General features: G+C 40.3%; 1 protein-coding gene across 1 annotated transcript in view; it reads left to right on the plus strand.

The window, feature by feature from the left end:
* Positions 1–19614, plus strand: part of SLC15A1 (solute carrier family 15 member 1) — a 40775-nt gene extending 21161 nt beyond the window's left edge. The window contains exons 10-24 of the mRNA XM_026058185.1: positions 418–500; positions 1719–1805; positions 2890–2979; positions 4561–4605; positions 4708–4740; positions 4956–5044; positions 6556–6637; positions 8128–8253; positions 9644–9793; positions 10188–10237; positions 10867–10974; positions 11115–11208; positions 11676–11822; positions 13479–13586; positions 14874–19614. Of these exons, the coding sequence (XP_025913970.1) occupies positions 418–500; positions 1719–1805; positions 2890–2979; positions 4561–4605; positions 4708–4740; positions 4956–5044; positions 6556–6637; positions 8128–8253; positions 9644–9793; positions 10188–10237; positions 10867–10974; positions 11115–11208; positions 11676–11822; positions 13479–13586; positions 14874–15059 (1478 nt within the window). The 3' untranslated portion in view covers positions 15060–19614. The remainder of the gene's footprint in view (positions 1–417; positions 501–1718; positions 1806–2889; positions 2980–4560; positions 4606–4707; positions 4741–4955; positions 5045–6555; positions 6638–8127; positions 8254–9643; positions 9794–10187; positions 10238–10866; positions 10975–11114; positions 11209–11675; positions 11823–13478; positions 13587–14873) is intronic.
* Positions 19615–19972: the final 358 nt, after the last annotated feature.

The following is a 19972-nucleotide window of genomic DNA, read 5'->3' on the forward strand; positions in this document are numbered from 1 at the left end:
GTCCTGCAGTTCAGGCGAAGCCTTGTGTGCCCCTGCATGAGGAGAGCTGGATTGTCCTGTGCTCTTGAGAAGGAATCTTTAAAGTTGCTCTACTACAGTGCAGCAAGGCCAAACCTAAGGTCCAAAGTGAGCCTTGTTTTGACCATAACTCAGCTAAACCATCTTGCTCGCCAAGGACAGTGGCCATTTGCCTACATGGCTCCAGATCTAGTTCTTTGTCTTGAAAAAATAGTAGTAATTTGGTAATATTAATTTGATTTCTTTTATTGTATAATAACATGCCAATAAGCACATTCATTCCTCCTTAGAAAGTTTATTTCCATCCTGATGTAACCCCTTTATTGTTATGATTTGCATACGAAAACTTTTGCTGTTATTTTCAATTAATCCTGAATTGTTTTGTTTTACTCATTGTAGTTGTGTTCATAATTGGAAGCGGAATGTACAAGAAAGTTCAACCTCAAGGCAATATAATGGTTCAAGTTTCCAAATGCGTTGGAGTAAGTAATATTTGTTTTCCTGAAAAGCCTGGCCAGAATTTTCAAAACTGTTTAGTATACTTACTTGGACCAGAAGTCTATCATACTATCAGAATTTTTGCTGAAGCTTTCTGACTTTTTCTTACAGAAGGCTTCTTACTGACACCTCCAGATTTATAGATTGCCCTTGTTTTCATCTATATGGTTTTCATCTATATGGTTTTCATCTATATGGTTTTCATCTATATGTAACTTATACACAAAGAAAACAAAGCAAGATGTCACAATGATGTGTAAAAAACTTCTGGGAATCATTCCTTCCTCATTTGTGTACCTTAATGCAGCCCTATAGGGGGAGAGAGAATCTTGCGTTGACCTGAGTTTAGGTTATCTAAGTTTTAAGAATAGAGCTACTAGTATCTCTTACCAGCAAAAATTTGTTGCTTAATAAAGAACAGGTTATTTACAATGCCACCCACTGCACATTGACACCCATTGTATTAGGGAAGCTAGTGGGGTTACATGGTGGTGCAAGTTTGCAAGGAAGGGAGCTACATCTGCATGAGAAGTGCTGCATTTCCCCAACAATGTGTCTGAATTCTGATATCGGGGGATTTTTTTCATTAATGCACTTCTCCATTCTCCATGCAGATCTGCCAGCATGTTRTAACCCAGACCATTACTTATCCTCTAAGCATTGTCAAAAACAAATCTCTAAATGTGATTTTGGCCATCACTTAGAGTGCTACCCCTAAAGCCCAGTTCTCCTCAGCTCAGCCTGGAACATTAGACTTGCATGTTATCCCATGCAGAAGGTCTGTGAAGTCTTCAGGAGGATATCTGTATATATTCAGTTTCAAGAAATGAGGAACTTCTACAAAATGCAGCTTCCCATATAATGAAATGTATTCTTACACCCATTCAGGTCTGAAAAGTTGTGCATATGACATTTTTCTATTGTCTTCAGTAAGTTCTAACAGCACCTCATATTGAGAGAGACTGACTCTTTCTGAGCTGTTTGTTTTACCCTAATCCCAGGTGCATACTTCACTGGATCTGCAGTATGAGGCCTAGAATGCAATGTTCCTTTAGATGCCTAGAGCAGTTACAGAAGTGGGTCACCCTGAGCACTCTCCAAAGATGGGCAGCAGGGGTGTCATCTTCATAGTGACAAAATGGCTTATAGCATTAAAAATATTTGTAACATCGTTAAACAAAGTTCTAATGGTATCTCCTCAGTTTGCCATCAAAAACAGGTTTCGGCATCGCAGCAAGGAGTTCCCCAAAAGAGAGCACTGGCTAGACTGGGCAAGTGAGAAGTATGATGTGAGTATTATCTGTGAGCACTCCTGCACCCTGACATTTCTTAACCCCCAGTTTCTGTTTGGTCTGCTCCGGTCCATTCCCTCAAGCTCTAGATAAATAATTCTGTGCCTGTCTCAACCATTTAGCAGTTAACGGTCTGGCCAAATGTAACTGCTCCCCTGGGTTGCAGGTTACTGTCATAACTCCAGCGGGAGAAAGGAAAGCTAAGTAGAAGTCAGTACTCTGATCACAGGCTGCAGGGGAAAATTCTAGGGAGCTGAATAAAAGAATGTTTATTTCCCTTGTGGAACAAGTACAGGCACCTATTAATTTTAGGGTTAATAAAAGAGCAAGTATTATGTCTGGATTCTTATGGTCTTTATCTCAGTAAACCAGCTTCAGAACAAACTTCAAACAAAAACGTGCTGTTTTAATATGACTGCAGAAGTGAACAACAGGCGTGATGCTGAAGGTCATGGTTAGTGCCTAGGGCCATAACATTTGTCTCGGGATCAAACTGCAGAATTGTGCTCAAGAAGCTTAGCTTAAGTAGAAGAACACTGCATGCCCTCGCCTCAGTACTGAGTTCAAACTCCTTACCGTGGCTCTGAAAGCCTTGCGTCCCTTAGTCCCCAGTGAGGTCCTGTGCTCCCTTGCCTCCTACACACTGTGCCGTATTGCCAGTGGCAGCACAAATCTTAGCCTGTCTTCTTTCTCTTTTGTCTATATGCATTTTTCATGTATGAAATGCATCCTCAGTTGCTCATTGTTCAGATGCCTCCAAAATTTAGTTTTGCCAAACACGTTAGAAAAACAAAGCAATGCTAACTGTAGAACTAAATCTCATGCTGCCATCAGAGTATATATGCCAAGAAACACAGATCTGTTATAAATGTCACCTTTCACTGGCAACCCTTCTCACAGCCACAAGCAGACCTTGGGCTTTTTAACAGAAATCAGCAGAAGTACCCACAACATACAAAGTTCAGGACATGGATAAATAATTCATGATCAGATCTTGTGTCTTCACCTGTTGGTGTGCTGTGAATAGCAGCCTTAACACAGTGTCTGACTGATTCCTTTTTATAATTCTTACTCATTACAGAAACGACTTATTGCTCAGACTAAGATGGTACTGAAGGTGCTTTTCCTTTACATTCCTCTCCCCATGTTCTGGGCACTCTTTGACCAGCAGGTAAATTCTTTAAACTGCTTATAATGCAAACCGGTACTTATTCTGAGTCAGTGTTAATACAGAATGTAGCTACTAAACAAATATGTTTTTCCTCTTGGGTGCTAAACACAGCTTTTGAAGGTTAAAATGTAGATTTTTCTTTAGTACGCTTGTTTAAAAAAACCACTTTCATCATAGTTTTTGGGTTACAGTGCATGAAAAAGATTAAGGGGAAACCGTGCCCTGTATCTCCTTCTCATTCTTTGTGGGTAAAAAGAGGCAGCCTCAGGAGGCTGTAAAAGCTGGACTAGGATTTGGTTAGAGGTTAGGATAGATGGCTATAAACCTGCTCTCCAGTGTGCAAGGGCACTGCATAGTGCTACAGAGGGGCTGGGCAGTTCTGCAGTCCCAGAATAGCCTGAGGAAATTCAGTTTACCTAGTCACCCCGCCGGGACTGATTCAGTGACTCTGAGGTCTCTTCAAATCCTGTATCAGCCAGGACTGAGAGGATGAAACAGTATTTTAAAGCTTTCTTAGCTCCAGCTCCTCCTTTGCTGGCAAATGTGAGATGCAGTGCAGAGTATAAATGTTTTGGAGAATCAGGGATGAAATGAGCTCGGTGCCAGTCTGCTTAATCACTCAGATTTGTTATGAATACCTCACATATAGACACAAGTCTATAATTCCCATTGACCTCATTTGGACTGAAGAGTGCTCAGCACTCATGCGAGCAGGCTTTTATATTTAAATACTGAAGTGTGAACTTAGGAGGGTATCTGACAGAACCAGGGTTTGAAAGCTTTAGCTATGATAGAGGTATGTTAAGTTTGTTTTAACAAACCGATTCCCTGGACCATGCTTCTCTTTCGCAGTAACGATGGATGTGACCTGTTACACATGAGCATTCCTGTTATGAAATTCTGAACTAAATAGTCTGTGCAAACTATCATATCCCTGATAATGATATATCACAGGTACTTATATGAAGTGGTGCAGTAGTATGGTGGTTAAAGGCTCTTGCCACAGATGCAAGGATGTGAGCTCCCGTTTCAGTCTGGGCTCAAGGTGAAAGTCACCTGCACTTGACTCGACTATAGGCAGGTCTTCTGAGCGATGGGTCAGAGGCCACTGGGATCCCATCCTGGTTCTGCAGCTCCTTGCTGGGCTGTCTGCAAAAAGGACGGGCCCACCATAGCCATGGGCTGCCCAGGCTTGGGCAGGAGGCACCRAGACACTGGGGTGACTTCTGTGCAAAATAAACTTCTAGTGCTCTGTGCAGCATGTCTCTGTGCAGACTCTGTAGCTAGTTTCATATAGTAATAGCTAAATGCTGGGAATCACGATTAGGCTCTGAGTGCAGCATTTCTTTGCTATTTCCTTTCCCAAGTATTATCTTTTGCTCTTATTTCATAAAGTTAGTAAATTAAACGTGCCATAAAAATTTTGTTTACATGTTTACTTGGCAGAGTAAGAGAATACTCTTTCTGTATTTTTTTAATTATATTGCATGTCTTTCCCGACCCTTTACTTCAGAAGTTCCTCTTGGATTGTTTTCATAAGGCTGTTTTACTGTCGCATTTAACTTTCTTTCTTTTGTTAAGGGGTCAAGATGGACACTGCAAGCCACAACAATGGATGGGAATTTTGTAGGTTACTTTTTATTGTTTCTCTTAATTAACATTTACTTTTCATATCAATTTTATTTGTTGTCATAATATTAAAACCTATTTATCTTTATTTTTCACCAGGGAGCTATTCAGATTCAGCCAGACCAAATGCAGGTATAGTAATCTTCTGTCTGATGCTAAGTACTCCCCAGGGATACTACATGTATGTATGTACATATACGTGTGTGTATATATATACACATATGTATGTATATGTATAAACGTATATGTGTGTGTGCACATGCATATCTATTCTTTTTTTAATTGCCCTTCCTAAAAAAGGACTTTGAAAAATGCTTAATTTTTTCCTTCTTATGTTCCACTCACAGACTGTGAATCCAATCCTGATTATTGTCATGGTCCCAGTTGTAGATGCTGTGATTTATCCTTTAATTAAAAAATGCGGGATCAATTTTACGTAAGTTGATGTACTTACCCGATTTCAACAGAGGCTCACATTAGCAGTTTCTTTAAACTACTCTTCTGGCCCTGATGTAACAAGAGCAAACATCCAGCAAAGGAGAAAATAGAGGTGTAGCTATATTAAAAATGGTTTTTTTTTTTATTATTTTTTATTTTTTTTAGTAAGTTAGAGCCCTTGAAGTGGTATATACATGTACCACAGGCTAGAGGAGGAGAATCTAATAACAAGAGATCAGTGTCACTTTCTTTCAAGTTAAGGGCAATTTTTTTTTTTCTACAGGAGAAATGCTATTTACTGTTAGTTTGTCTCCCCCCACCCCATCACCACTAAAGTATTTATAAAAAGTAGAAATACACATCTTTAACATGCTTTAACATGTAGTATCTCTCTTTGGCTTATAACTACCTGTGAGCAGATACATTGCCTCTTCAATCCTGGCAAGAAGTCTGGCTCAGTAGATACTTCTGTGTGAAGTTTTAGAGGACATCACTCCAACTTTTAATGTTGGAATGAAGTGGTTAGCATATGCAAGTTGGAGGGGCAGAAGAGGCTCACCATATTTAACAAGAGAAAGGAGAAACTATTGGCTTTGTCTAGACTTGCATAAACGCAAGCGAAGGATTTTTTGGACTTGGCTTACCTTGGGTGAGCTCTGGGTTTGGGTAGATCCATTACAAGGCTGGCTTAGGCCTCCAGCAACTGGCTCCCCAGCTTTTTCCTCAGTATCCCTAAAAATATAAGTTTTTTCATTATCTGGGTCATTCCCAACTTTCTTTGCTCCTGTAACAAAATTGGCTGGATCATCAAATAAACCAATGAGAAGAGAAATGTGCAGAACACATTTCTTGGAACAATTTTTATAGAGGTAAGATGCAATATTCTTTTTCCATCTAGTTATGAAAAACTTGGTGTGGTGCATGCTGTGCTGCAAACATATACTGTCCTTTGTTTGTGGACATTCTGCATCTGTCAATTGATGCCATAAATAAAATATTTGCCTTAAGTTTACCTCTACAGCTTACATGAGTGTCAGTAGATGTCTCTCGACTCAATACATTTCCCTGATTCTTTTTCAGTCTGTATTATTTTGATTTACACGTAGCAATATAGACATAAAAAGTTGTTATCCTCTTGTACAGGGCGTAAGTTTTTGTCTCTCTATTGTTTTGAAGCTAACAACCATACTGGATTGTTTACAAGTATGCAAACCCAATAACAATTTTGTTTAGACAATAATTAACCTTAGGAAAGAGCCCACCAAATGCTAGTAACAGGTTTAAGATGTTGCAAGTAATTTAGATTTCCCAAGACACTAACTATGAGCTAACATAGAGAGCTACCTAGCCTTGCAGGATACTTTCTGTAACAACATCAGACCTTCAGATGGTGATAAAGCATTAGCTATGGTCATGTTAATGTTCCTTACAATAGAAAGAAAAACTAACAGCTGAAGCTTTGAATTAACATTTGTCCTAAAACTCATTTGTGTCTTGTTGCTGTACTAGGCCGCTGAGGAAGATCACTGTTGGTATGTTCCTTGCATCTTTGGCTTTTGTTGCTGCTGCCCTTGTGCAAGTGCAAATAGATGTAAGTTCAGCCACATGCAAGTAAATAGTGGTATTAATATTCAGCTGTTAATACAGAACAGATTCTGTTTAATGTGGAAATGAGCCAAACAACATGTATAAAAGACTTGTAAATTATAAACCAAGAATGTGAATGCAGAGAAGTAGAGGGAGGGAGAATCTTAAAGTGTATTGCAATACAATGTGATCAGTGTAATAAAATTATCAGCTATGAACACAATCCTTCAAAACATCTTGTGTGTCATCAGTATAAATTATATGTCTAAAGGCAGCCTCAGGTTTTTAACTGAGGTTTAAAGCTGAAAACCAGAGACTTGGTTGATCTGCCAGCTTTGCATCTCTCATCTTTTCTAATGTTTAGACTGGAGATGGAATGTGTCAGGCCACAGTCAGGGAATTGTCACACATCACGAGCGAAGAAACATACCTGCTTAAGGCAGGATTCATTACACCTAACTCTTCTTGCCTCAAAGGGAAGTATAATGCCGGAACTAGATCTAGCTTTCTCATACAGCTGGGGAGTCCGAGGCACCTCTGGGGAGTGATCCATTGCGTCCCAAGATCTGAAATGCTGTCCAGAGATGCCTGTCTGTCTTCATGCACTATTGAGACAAGATGCTTAACTGTTAAATAGCTTCGGTTAGGAATGAGGAATTCTCCCCTTAACCTGAGTCAGCAGTAAAACAAACTTTATATTCAACTCGGTCTCTTGAGGTTGAAAGTAAAGGGTCTGGTCTTCAGCTAGTAGGGACATATCCAGGCCATTTTCCCGAATGCCCTGTTCTGAAGGCGAAAGTTGTGCATAGACATACTGGCACTGGGCATAAGCCTCTTTCAAGCTGGTAAATTCCCAGATAGTTGTGCAGGAATCTTCTGCAGAAAGAAAAAGATGGACCTGTATTTGTGATGCGATATACCTAAAGTGAATGAAAAGGACAAAAGCACAGCATGTGAGATAAAGTTGAGGCAGAACTAAAATGCATACGACTCTTGCAGCTCTTGATGCTCTGCAAGAGCAGGTGCTATTTACTGTTAGATCAGGTAGAAAGTGGAGTCTCCRGATTAAATTCAGTTTTGCTTTGACTGATACAGAGTTCCTTTTTGCACTGGGTGGTGCCCCTACATGCTTGTGCCCCATGCAGCAACACCAGTGCTAGGAAAATGGGAGTCAAAACATGGTAAAAAAATTCAGAAACCCAGACTGTTGTAGGCTGTGGGAAAAAAGCCCGTGCCCTGAATTCGAGAGTGGCCCTGATAGTGACAGCGTGCCACAAGAGGTGAGCAAAGAGGAATCATATCTGGCCATGGACATGGTGTTGTGAATAAGGGGTTTCCTTCCTTGCAGAAAGCAGTAAGGCAACTTGTGATACTAGTGACTAAAACCGTTGCATCCCCATGACTGATAACTGCAGATCATCAGGCAAGTGCTAATCTTCCTTTTCCATGTGACTTAGAATAGAGCACTGATTTCACTTTTTTTCTATCCAACAGAAAACACTTCCTGTTTTCCCTGCAGCTGGGCAAACCCAAATCAAAGTAATAAATCTAGGTTCTGTTGAAGCAACAGTTAAGTTTGAACCTGGGCTTCAGGATGTGTYTTTAGCACCTCACATGGCAGTAAGTAATGGAGGGGGGGAAAAGCCAGTCAAAAAATGTCAGCGGAGCAAGTCAAAGTTGTTCTTAACTAATAGTTCAGAATTGATTCTTTCCTAGTTACCCCTGCCCTGTGTTTTAAAAATGTTTTTGTACTGCTGTGGAGTGAATTATTACTGAAAAAACACAGTGAATGAAGAAATAGCAACTATTTCAATATTCTAAATAATACTAACATGTCTAAGAGAAGGGGTGTTTTTTTCAAAGAAGCTTTTTAAAAAACTTAAATGATTTTCAACTAAAAAAAAATCTCACTTTTGCAAAAAAAGATGCTATTTTTTAACAGTAAGAACATCCTTTAATGCAAAGAAAATTACATTCAGCTCTAGTAAATCACTGTTGTTACTGTAAGTAATCACATATTTGAACAGGAAGGTTTTTCTGTGGTTATGTAACATATTAAGCTTCAGATTTTGCTATCAAAGAACTGGTGCAGGTTCTATTACACCACAGTCTTGATTGCTAGCTCTATTGACAGCAAAATGCTGTGGAGCTGGTGGACAGTATTAAAAATGCGTGCAAGGAAGCCCAGCAATGCAAGGGTGTTGTCTGGAAGCCTTCAGTCCTAATCTCGTCTTTCCATATGTGGAGAGAGACCCTCTTCCAGCCCATCCTCAAGATTTTCCTTGCATGGAAACTAACGTGTGGGGAAGAGCTAAGGGTGCCCAACCTATATCCTGATGTGTATATAACCATGGTGCACATCTGAAAATGAAGGATGTAAAATGCTCTGCTCCTGTTAGAGACATCTTATAATACAGATGTTTTGAATTTTCTGTACACCTGTACAACATAAAAAGATTCTTTAATACTTTATTAACATGCTTATTAATGTTTTAAGTACTTTATGCTAATGAAATATATTTAGAATATTTAAGATCTCCTAGTAACAGTCACTTCTATTATGCTGAAACCACAAAGCTGCAATTTGGATTTGCATCTCTTGGGAAGTGTTGCTGTTTGTAAAATGCTGCCTCCTAATCTGTGCTAGTGCTGTCTGTAGTTATACAGAACTTTACGCTGCAGTAGTGGTAAGTCTGGTTTATCTGGAGCAAGAAATTCACATGCACACAGGAAAAAGTAACAGCTCTTCCTGTAATGCTTGTAGGAAGCTCATGCTATTTTGAAGTTTGTGTAAAAGCGGAAAATAATTGAATATTGATATAATAAATTAATGTTTGTTGAAATCGTAGCAAAAATGGAAACTGAGATTCATGTGATCCGTGGCATCTCAGAAATAATGTTCTTGTAAACTTCTTGCCCACTGAGTCTGTAAGCTTCCTGCAAAGGTATAGGCAAGCCTGCAGTTGCATGGAAATTCACAGCAATTCTACTTTTTTTTTTTTCTTTGTAGACAGGCTACATGACATTTGACTCTTCTAAGTTAAGTTTATCAACTATAACCTTTGGAAGTCAAACTATAGATCAAGTGGTCAGCTCACTAGGGGAAAAACGTCATACTCTTGCAGTTAAAAATGTTGGAACAACAATTGTAGCTGAATTGGTAAGTCTGTTTAAATCCTAGGAATATGCCAATCTCTTATCAACAGTCTTGCCCAAACACAGATTGTGTGCAGCTGAGAGGAGCAGCTTTTGTTTTGTCTTCTGTTTTTTCTCCACTACCTGAGGAAAACCGTAGTGGTGAGACTGGAGAGCTGTAGAGAACAACACAGGATGTTGTGAAAAACTGCCTGACTTAGTATTTAAGTTAAACCTTGGTGAAACAGTCACTGTGGTCTTATTACAGCATTTTCTAGCAAACATGTCCTGGCAAGAACTTAAAATGAGGTCTGGAGTCTTGTTTTGAAGCCTCTGTTTTTCTCATTCTATGTAATATTGCACATTTAAGCTGTTCACTGATGCCAACAAAATATCTGTATAATTGTCTCTTCCACCAGCTGCTTGACAATATCACATCAAAACCAGAAGAAGGAAATAATCTCATCAGGTAGAAGGTTTTTTTTAACCCCTCCTAAATCTTAGTGGTGTGACTGTCTCTTCAATCTGCCTCTTGGGTGTACTCTTCTTGTTTAACTTCATTTTCTACAGTAGGGAATGTCCAATTGCTGGACACATCATTCAGATGTGTAGGGGAGTAGGAACTTCCAGGGCATGGTTCATCTGGCCTATCTAGTATATCTACCTTTGGTATAAATTAGCTAAACCTTGAAAGTGCATGTTTCGCTGCGTTGTCTAGATTCTTTTCGTAGACAACAAGCACAGATACATATATCTATACCTCATGTTTTATTTTGGGTAAGAAGTGTTCTACTGCTTTTCTGGGGGGAGATTGTGCATCTTCCACTTGCAGATGTTTGTTACTGCAGAAGTAACAGCTTGTTTCTGGCATTCTCCTAAGCAAGCAGCGGGRTGATGTGGCTAATGCAAAAAAGCAAAGCTAGGTCCACATGCTTTAATGGAATTGGAGAGATCTTTCAAAAATGTCAGTTGATAAAAACGAACGGGAAAGATTTAATACTTGTTGAGCTGCCAGTATATAATATAAAGAATACAGCTTTTACTTCTAATGTTTTATGAAATACTGAACAAAATATGTATTACTGTTGTATTTTGAAGATTTATAAACAATATGGCTCAGACGGTCAACATCAGTATGGGTAGCACTCACTTTGGACCACTGAAATCTCTTTCTGCCAGTAATTATAAAGCCTTTTCAAGAGGAAGGTGAGCATTTCCTTACTTTAATCTAAACACATAAAGAAATATATAAAGACATACTTGTCCTTGGGAAAAGGACACTGAATTTTAGTTTTATATAATACACATATGTATTCTATACCTGTGGACTGAACTTTTTTCTTCAGTAAAGCTATTATTGGGAATACAAGTTCATCTTCTTGTGGAATTTCCTCAAAGACATTTGGATTTGGCAGTGCCTATACGATTGTAATTAATGAGGTGAGTTGTCAGTGCTCTTGGTTAGTACAGAATTACTTCCATGTTAATGTTTTCTTTGATTAAAAAAAAAACAAACACTTGACTGTTGTACAGCTATCCCTCTTGCCCTTAATAAGATGTATGAAAATTCTATCATATGTATAAAACTATCTGAAGACAAAAACTTCATTAACTATACAAATAATGATGGATATGATAATGATATAATGTAAGACTTCCTGACTAATGGCTTTAAATCTTTAGCCCTTCTAGACACTAAGAATTTGCATGAATTCTGCTACTAAGTCATCAGAACTTTATAACTCAGTATGTCATGTTCATATGCAATATTGATCATTTTTTACTCTCCTAGAATTGTTGTATGTATATATATGATTATATAAAAGATACAAAATTGTTTAGAATACCTTTAGAGTACAGAATTTTTATCACTTTCTAACGTGCCATTTTAATGATCACTGCTACAGTGTTCTGGAAGCTCATTAGCGGCAACATACATTGAAGATATCCCACCCAATACAGTCCACATGGCTTGGCAAATCCCTCAGTATTTTATTATTACATGTGCTGAAGTAGTTTTCTCTGTCACTGGACTGGAGTTTTCATACTCACAGGTAGGTTTTGCTCTTCAAAGCTCTCGTTGCATTAAGAATCCTGAGTTAATCCTGTACAAATGAAACTATCTTCTGTGATTTATTGTTCTTTAAGTGGTGATTCCATGTTGCTGCTTTGAACCATGATGCTCTTTAGAGCCCCCAAGCAGGACCATAGGCTGGTACAAATTGGCCTTGTTCACTGACATTCATGGTGTCTTCCATGGAGCTATGCTGAATTACACTGAATCGTTTGAAGACTTGACTACCCGTCCCCAAGTCACCTTCTCACACAAATGACTTTCCACTGAAAATAGGTGGAACCATATGTCACGCTGTCATGCTATGAAGGTTCGATAGCAATGACTGAGACAGTAATATAATAATAATAAAAAAGATGTTTATTTCCTCACACAAGTTCTTGGATTAGTAACATCCATTAGAATAATGCGATTACTAATTTAGGAAGTATAACACAAAACCATCAGTTACTAATTTAGAAAGGATAACCTGAAACCATCGATTACTGCGTTATTAATTGGAAGGACTGCTTATCCCTGCTTGAAAGCTTTCTTGTTCACTCTCCTAGTGAGAGGGCTCTCAACCTCGAGGAGTTACCTTAACCCAGCGTCCCAGGAAAAGGGGAGGGGGGGGATACTCACGGTCCAGCCGGAGAGGATGRTCAGGTCACGTTCCCGTCCCTGCTCAAACTCTCCTAGCTCCCAAGTCTCTTTTTATACGGCTGGGGCTCTGGGCAAACACTGCTTTTGCTGACTTTTGCGAGTTTCGCAATCACAGGACTGTCTGTTTGTCTGCTTGGGAGGACCCTGCTRGCGAGGCAAGACCACAACACCTCCGTATTGCTTCTTCCCTCCCCGGGGGTCCGTGCAGATTCCAGGTGGCAGACCTCTTCAGTCTTGTTAATGCTGCCATTCCGCAGCCGTATACATATCAATCCTTGCGCATATCGGTTGGTAGACGACTTTAGTCCTGTTAAGTCCTCTGTTCRRCAGCTTTGTGCACCTCAGCTCTTGTGCTATCAGTTCTTCTGCATATCAATTGACAAACTTCAGTCCTGTTAACTCTTCACTCGCCTGTCACCATACTTCTGCTGTAAAACCAAATTGGAGAGCCAATATATGTAAGGTGCTAGTACTTGTTCATTTTATCTCCGTATCAAGATTGCACTGGTTTAACTCAGTTTTCTTCCCATGCAGTGTTTTGCAGAAGTTTAATTATATACTTACAATACCTTTTTCTTCTGACTTTTCAGTTTGTCTTATTAGCTGTGCGTCTCTTCCTTTAACTCCTGAGTCTATATACTAGAATGATGGGGCAATATAAGATGCAGTTTGCCTGACTATGATGCACTCAGATTTCTTCATTTAGAGTGTACCATGAGACTGAGTCAGATGTAAAATGTGCATGTTAACTCATTGTGTATGTCAGCATGCACAATGTAAATAGTGTTATAGCCAGCACTGGAAATCTCTTGTTCTTCAAAGCCTTGGCCTGTATAGTTCTCTAACAACAACAACAACAAAAAATCTGCCCTGCCCCACAGTGTTTGTTACAATATTAAGAATGCTGTAAACCTCTGAATAAATGATAAAGCCTGAGTGAGTTAGTTATTTTGAATGCAGTGTTTGACTAACGCTAAGTGCCTTGTTTCCATAGGCCCCATCTAATATGAAGGCAGTGCTGCAGGCAGGATGGCTGCTAACAGTGGCTGTTGGTAACATAATTGTCCTAATAGTTGCTGGAGCATCCAAACTCGGTGAGCAGGTAAGCACACAGGCAATCAGCATGCTGCTATATTGCATTATTAGAAAGCAGCTCTGGTACCGAGGAGAGTTGTCACAGATAAACCTCAAAATCGTAACTTTTGAGCATCTGCTGCTRCGGTGGAATTTGTATTTATAATTGGCATATGTGAGATTAAAGTGTTAGCTAGAACAGGGTACCAGTCAGGTGTAGAATTAGTGTTTGACTTAACAACTCCATTGGAGCACGTAAATAACTCAGTTATGAATCTGAATAAGCTATTTGGACGAAAACTAGTGTTGGAGATTGGGACAACAGAGTGGTAACTTGCCATTTAGAGCCTTTTCTAAAGAGTGTGCTGGACTTCTTCCCTGCGTTTCTCCACCCCCCCTCCCCCCCCCCCCCCAAAAAAAAAAAAACCCTGTAAACAACATTAATAAATACTTCTTCAACAAGAGTTCCTACCCCTTTATCTATTGCTTGTCATTCCTAACTCTTGCTTGGTCTGGTGCCTTCTCTTGCAATCAGTAGTTTCTGGCATCTCTACAATAAATTGCTTCCTGTGGTGTGGAAAGGCTCAAAGTCCAGAACTTCAGCCTAGACAAATGGAATTAAAACCTGCTAAAGCTTTTCCYACTAGTGCACCTTCACCTGTGCACCTCAGCCTTGCCAGTCCCTTCTTTCTGCTGTCTCCACTGGTTTCAAACCTCACACCTCAGTGTATGAAAACTGTGGTTCTCCTGGTCAAGATGACTTGGACAAGATTTCCTCAGACTATTTGTGACACTCCCTAATGAATCAAAAGGGATGATACTTGAGAGACAAAAGAGCCCATCTTTGAAATAGGTCTGGTATTCCTGATATCTGCTAGATTAATCAGCAAGAGCATAAAACACAGCAGTTAAACCTTTTCAGATGGACAGATCACTTTGAAACTAGAGTTTCTAGTCTAACTCTCTGCCCAGATTTGCTGTCAGTAAAAGCCTTTGCTACTGTATTAGTAAAAGTGGGATCACTGCCTGCCTGGTTTAAAATGAGATTATCTTACTCTAGAAGGAGGAGTTGAGTTTCCTCTTTAGTCTTTCAGTACCGCTCCCACACTTCCAGGAAAAGAGCACTGTAGAACTCTTCAGCATTCACAGGCCTTTTCTTGCTTTTCAATCTCATACTTAGTCCTTTTTAAGTTATACAGTATTTGTGTGTGCTCACAGTTTCACATTTTAATTAACTCAGTTTCTTGTGAACAGTAAAATGATGTAATTCCTTGGAGGAAAGGCTATTGATGGCTAAACTATGCTTTTTTTTTTGTGGGCAGAATATGTGCTATTTGCTGCCTTGCTGTTGGTGGTTTGCATTATTTTTGCTGTCATGGCTTATTTTTATACCTATGTTGATCCAAATGAGATTGAAGCCCAACTTGATGAGGATGAGAAGAAACAAACCAAAAAGGATAAAGACCTTGAAAAGGAAGCTGAAGCTGTCTCTCAGATGTAAAGGTGTATTCAAGGAGTGTTGTAAACTATGGTATTCCATTAACTGGCTTTGCAGTAAGAGGAATCGGGGTATCAGCAATGATCTCTGGATAATCTCTCTCATGGGAGAGGTTAAAAGAAACTGTTCTAACTTTCTAACTTAAAATGCAGCCTCTCTTGGGAAGGAGAAGGAAAAGATTAGTCTGTCTTGTACAGAACATGGTACCCTGAAGAAACTCCAGCAGAATTTGCAGTCACTCTTAAAATGGACCTCAAGCTTAAATACCAAAGCATTAAAATACTGAAATTGCACTCAGCACTGTTAAAGAGACCCTGTGAAAAGATGTATTTTTATACTGTATTTCAATTTTTTATCATGAAAGAGGCAGATATTTCCAGGAAATAGTAATTGAAGTCAAGCTATCTGCATGACCCCTGTAGTCCCACTGTTACTGTCATATTCACGTGATGTGGATCCCTCCAGCACTTGGCCTTAGTCACTCAGTCAATCCAGTAGCTGGCCCCTGGATCCTAGGTCTCTCAAGCTGCTGGCACCTGGACACATGAGCCCCCAAGGTCTGCAGCCCTCCTCCAGTTGCAGGTAGAGCTCCTGGTCCATGCAGGAACTGGCACTGGATCCTTTTATCTCAGATTGCCTCACGCACATACAAACAGGTCTCATAGTTGCCCCTTGGACTCCACAGTCTCTCCAATAGCCAAATCTTAGACCCTCTGGTATTCCCAGCATCTGGCCCATTCCTAAGCCTCTGATGCTAATGTCCAGCTCAATATTTGCAAGTGGTTGCACAGACAAATACACCCAAACAATAATACATGTTCCAGCGTCTCCAGTTGCAGGTGCCTATRGGGTCCTCTAACTTTTGGATCCCACTCCAGTGGCTGTCACTTAGACCTCCACGTACACACATGTGCCTGCAGAATAGCAAGTCGCCTCACCCAGGAAAATAGTTAGAAATGGAGTTTAATAAGACAGGACAGACTGAGCTGATCACATGTAGGGCACAGCCAGACCAGGGTGCTGACCAGCAGCTTGTTTATACACGAATGCTCCCTTTTATCCCCTTATCCTTCTGTTTTCCCACATTTGTTTCTCTCCAAACCACTGTGATCCCTCCCACTCCCTGCTTTTGGTTCCTCCTCCAAACATCCTGTAAAGTCTTGTACAATCCTCCAGTGCTCTTCCCTGCACCCATATGAGCCCCATACCTGCCCCCCCCAGTAGCGATCCCCCTCTGTCTGTGAGGTGATGGGGGGAGCCTCTCCCCCTGACTTGTGGTGCTGGTGTCCCCTGGCCCACAGGGTGATGCTCCCCCAGGTCAGCGCTGGGGGGCCAGGACCAGGGCTTGTGTCTCTGAATGGGTTATTGGGGTGCCCCTGCCTGTTGTTGTGCCCCTGTGCTCCTTTGCATAAAGGATGAGCCTTTTATCATGTAACCTAAGGAGATGAAGCACCAAGACATCTCTTGCACAGGTGTCTGCGGAGGAGCTGAGGGTTTGCTCTGCTTGTGGCTGACCAGCCAGGCCTGCTGGCTGGGCTGCTCAGCAGCCTTTTCTTTGCCGCATAAGTTAAGCAAAGAAGTTGTCTCTTACCTGTATCCCTACAGGAGAGCATCTTCTGTCTACTGTTTTGGCCATGACAGGTGAAATGCTTATTTACCATCTGAATACTTTTTTCTGTTGATATGCAGGACACATGTCTATTCTTTATATCATAAACTCTTAAAGTGATCACTTTAGTGAACCCACTACCTTGTCTGCCACATGGATTGATATGGTTTATGGGTAGGAGGCCACCAATGCTGTAAAAAATAGAAGGAAAAACTTTCTGACAAGGAGAAAACAAACTGCTCCGCCAGCTCTTCAGACCCCCAAGATAGATAGTGTGGAAACAGCAGCATATGTGACCAGATTTTATCTCATTTTCAGCAAGGATTGATGTACTGTAATTAAGACAAAATAATCAATGCACCTTCTCATGCAAAAATTCATGTTAAAAAGTCAGAGAACCTTATATATAAGCCTGGGCAGCTCTTGTCAGCATTGCTTGCCACTGTGGGTCTAGAGGCCATGTGAAGGGAACTGGTCTTTGGGCTGGAATCAAGTGTTTTTAGTCCCTTAGTTTTTAGGATTAAAGAGGTACAGTTAACCTCTAAATTTGTCAATGATTATTTTTGCATGCTGCTGTCTAGACTACTGGACTACTAAGGGGGTCTTTCATATATTTTTCTGTTACAGAGAAGATATGCTGAAATCAATCAAATTAAAGCCTGATCATTCTAACTTCAGTCTTTGTAGTTAGATGGCAATGATTCTTAAAAAAAAGAAAGAACTTCTGAAAAAATGCAAGAGTGATGAATTATGAAAGTCTGTTATAACAGTCAAATTTGCACTCATGTCTGACCAGGTAGATAGAGGAATATATATCTCTGTATGCTTGCTAATATTACAAATATACTGTACATTTTCCATGAATTTTCCTAATACTTGGTAGCTCAGTCTAATGACACATGACCAGGGCACTTAAAACTGTTCACTGTCAGATTCTATGATCTACATGAATTAAGTCCATGCTATTTGGTGTTCTTGAAAATGTGTCTAAAAGCAGTGTAATGCTTTCAAAGAATTCAACTGTAGCCTTCCTTACAGTTTTGGAAAAAGTAGGACTAACCTCTGTACAAAGCTTTTTTATTTTATTTTAATTTCTGTTATTAATTTCCTGGAAGTAATTGCAGGTCACTGTTAAATACTGCTACTCTACAAATCAATTTGACATTTTTCATTCACTTCTTGACTCAATGCTTTAGTATAATATCACTGACCATCCTGCAGAAGGTAGAATACTGGTAATAAAATAAAGAACTGAATCTCAGCTTTAAAGGGTAAAAAAGAGGCAAATTGTCAAAGGCAGCAAATTCTGAAACCATCYTCCTCAACAAGGTGGTTTGGGACAATCAGGGATGCCCCATTTCCAGTCTAATTCAGTCATTGCCATTACTCAGCTGCTCTGCATTTGTGCCTAGGAGACACCACTGCAGGACTGGGTTTGGTCAAGTTCAGCACAATACAAAAGTAATGCCCACAGTTAACTGGACTCTCTATTATTGCCATTAAAATAATTTGATTACTTTCTTATTACTTTCCTACCTTTATAACATGCTCATACTTAATCTGGGTAAATATCTAATGCCCTGCATAAATATCTAATGCCCACACCTAATGCATGGTCCATGCCCTGTGGAGTTTAACAGCTGATCTGACTGCACATAGAGGAGTAAGATGAGCAAAGCAGAGCCTGTGTTTTTCAGAGAGGAGCTGTGACCTTGTCTTCATCAGCTCAAGTCACATGTGCATTTTAAGAAGCTGATGTGAAGATCAGTGGCCTCAGCTGGCATCTTCCCAGTCACTTGGCAACTCTCAGYAGCATCCTGGTAGGAGTGACTCTGGGGGGAAGGTTTGGGGGAAGAAAATAGGCAGGGTGTGGGAATCGCCATGTCTTGTCAGGGAGGGGGTTCATCTTCACGAGTTTAGGGAGCTTGGTAAAGGGCTGGGGATGGTCTCGCACAGGAGGGCCTCAGCGCACTGGGAAGAGAGGTGGGTCATGGGCAGAGCACTGCCGCTGGGCGAAGCCACTGCACAAACTGGCACCGCTCTTAATTTTGTAACCTTCATAACTGCTGTCTTGGGTAGCAGCTCAACTGGGCATAGCCAAACCACTGATGACCCTCTCTAAAGGGTCATTTTCAATGAGCTGCAGAAGCAAAGCTTTTTGGCAACTTGCACAGCTTGTAGAAACTAGCTGTTACTATTTTCTTTGTACTGACATATCAAACGTCAGTTTGACTTCCTTACACAGTACTGCAGCTGCCACTGGATACCTCTCAAAGGAATCCTAATTAGTGCAGAACCTAAGCAAATAATCTTGCTTTTGACAGCAGAAATGCTGGAAGGAGAAAGCTGGTGTGCAATGAAATGCTGAAATGGCCCTAAGAACTTCTGAAGCAGTCGTAAGGAGACTTCTGTGGTGAAAGTAGCAACATTGCTGTATTTTGGAGGTGAGGGGGAAATAAAAATTGAAGCTGAGGAAGCTGCATAGTTAAATAAAAAAAAGAATAAAAATGATGCAGGAGCTAGGAGAGAAATAGAGCAGGGCAATACCTTTACAGTGCTCACTGTCTATGTGCTGTTGCAACCCCTCGTTTGATCTGCTTCTGCTCTTAGTGGCAAATAAAACCCTCATGGGAATTAAGATGAAATCTCAGCCATCTGCTTGTGTGAAATCTGTGTTTGTTCTCCTCCTGTCGGATTCAGCTGACTGCAWTTTATGTTCCTGTCAGAGTTTCTTTCCATCATAGCCCATAGAGGGCTTTTTTATTCCAAACTGAATATTCATTCCTTACAGTTGAGAAAAATCTTTTATTCAATTCTGATAAATTTACAGTTTTGAAATCAGTGCTCCTGGAGCCCTGTTGTGTTTCCTTGGTAGTAAAAATTGGAAATGTCTTCTACTTTAATGGGAGTCCTATTTCCTAAAGGTCTTATAAAGATGTTTCAAATAAAGGTTAATTAAATTGGTCCAACTCCTTCAGGCTGGTACTTTACTTCAACAGGGTGCCTTAGATCAGGTCTGTAACCACATAACTGAATTGATTATATTGAGTACATTTGTACTGAAATCTGTTCCCAAACATGGGAGGGCGGGGGACGGCTCTGCTCCATGAGTCTACCAAGGKTAGAGCTGTCAACATCCCATGTTGGCAAGGTCTGGATGAGGGCTGAATGGAGAATAGGGGAACACTTGAGAAACCGAGCATGGAAATGAGTGGGGAGAGAGAGGATAACGCACCTCTGCATTGGCATCTTGCACATCTGCTGTGGTACGGGGAGCAGGAATACGAGATTAATGATTACACTCTTC

This window comes from Apteryx rowi, unplaced genomic scaffold (genome assembly GCF_003343035.1).
Source record: "Apteryx rowi isolate R43461 unplaced genomic scaffold, aptRow1 scaffold_144, whole genome shotgun sequence".
In the NCBI taxonomy this organism is placed as follows: domain Eukaryota; kingdom Metazoa; phylum Chordata; class Aves; order Apterygiformes; family Apterygidae; genus Apteryx; species Apteryx rowi.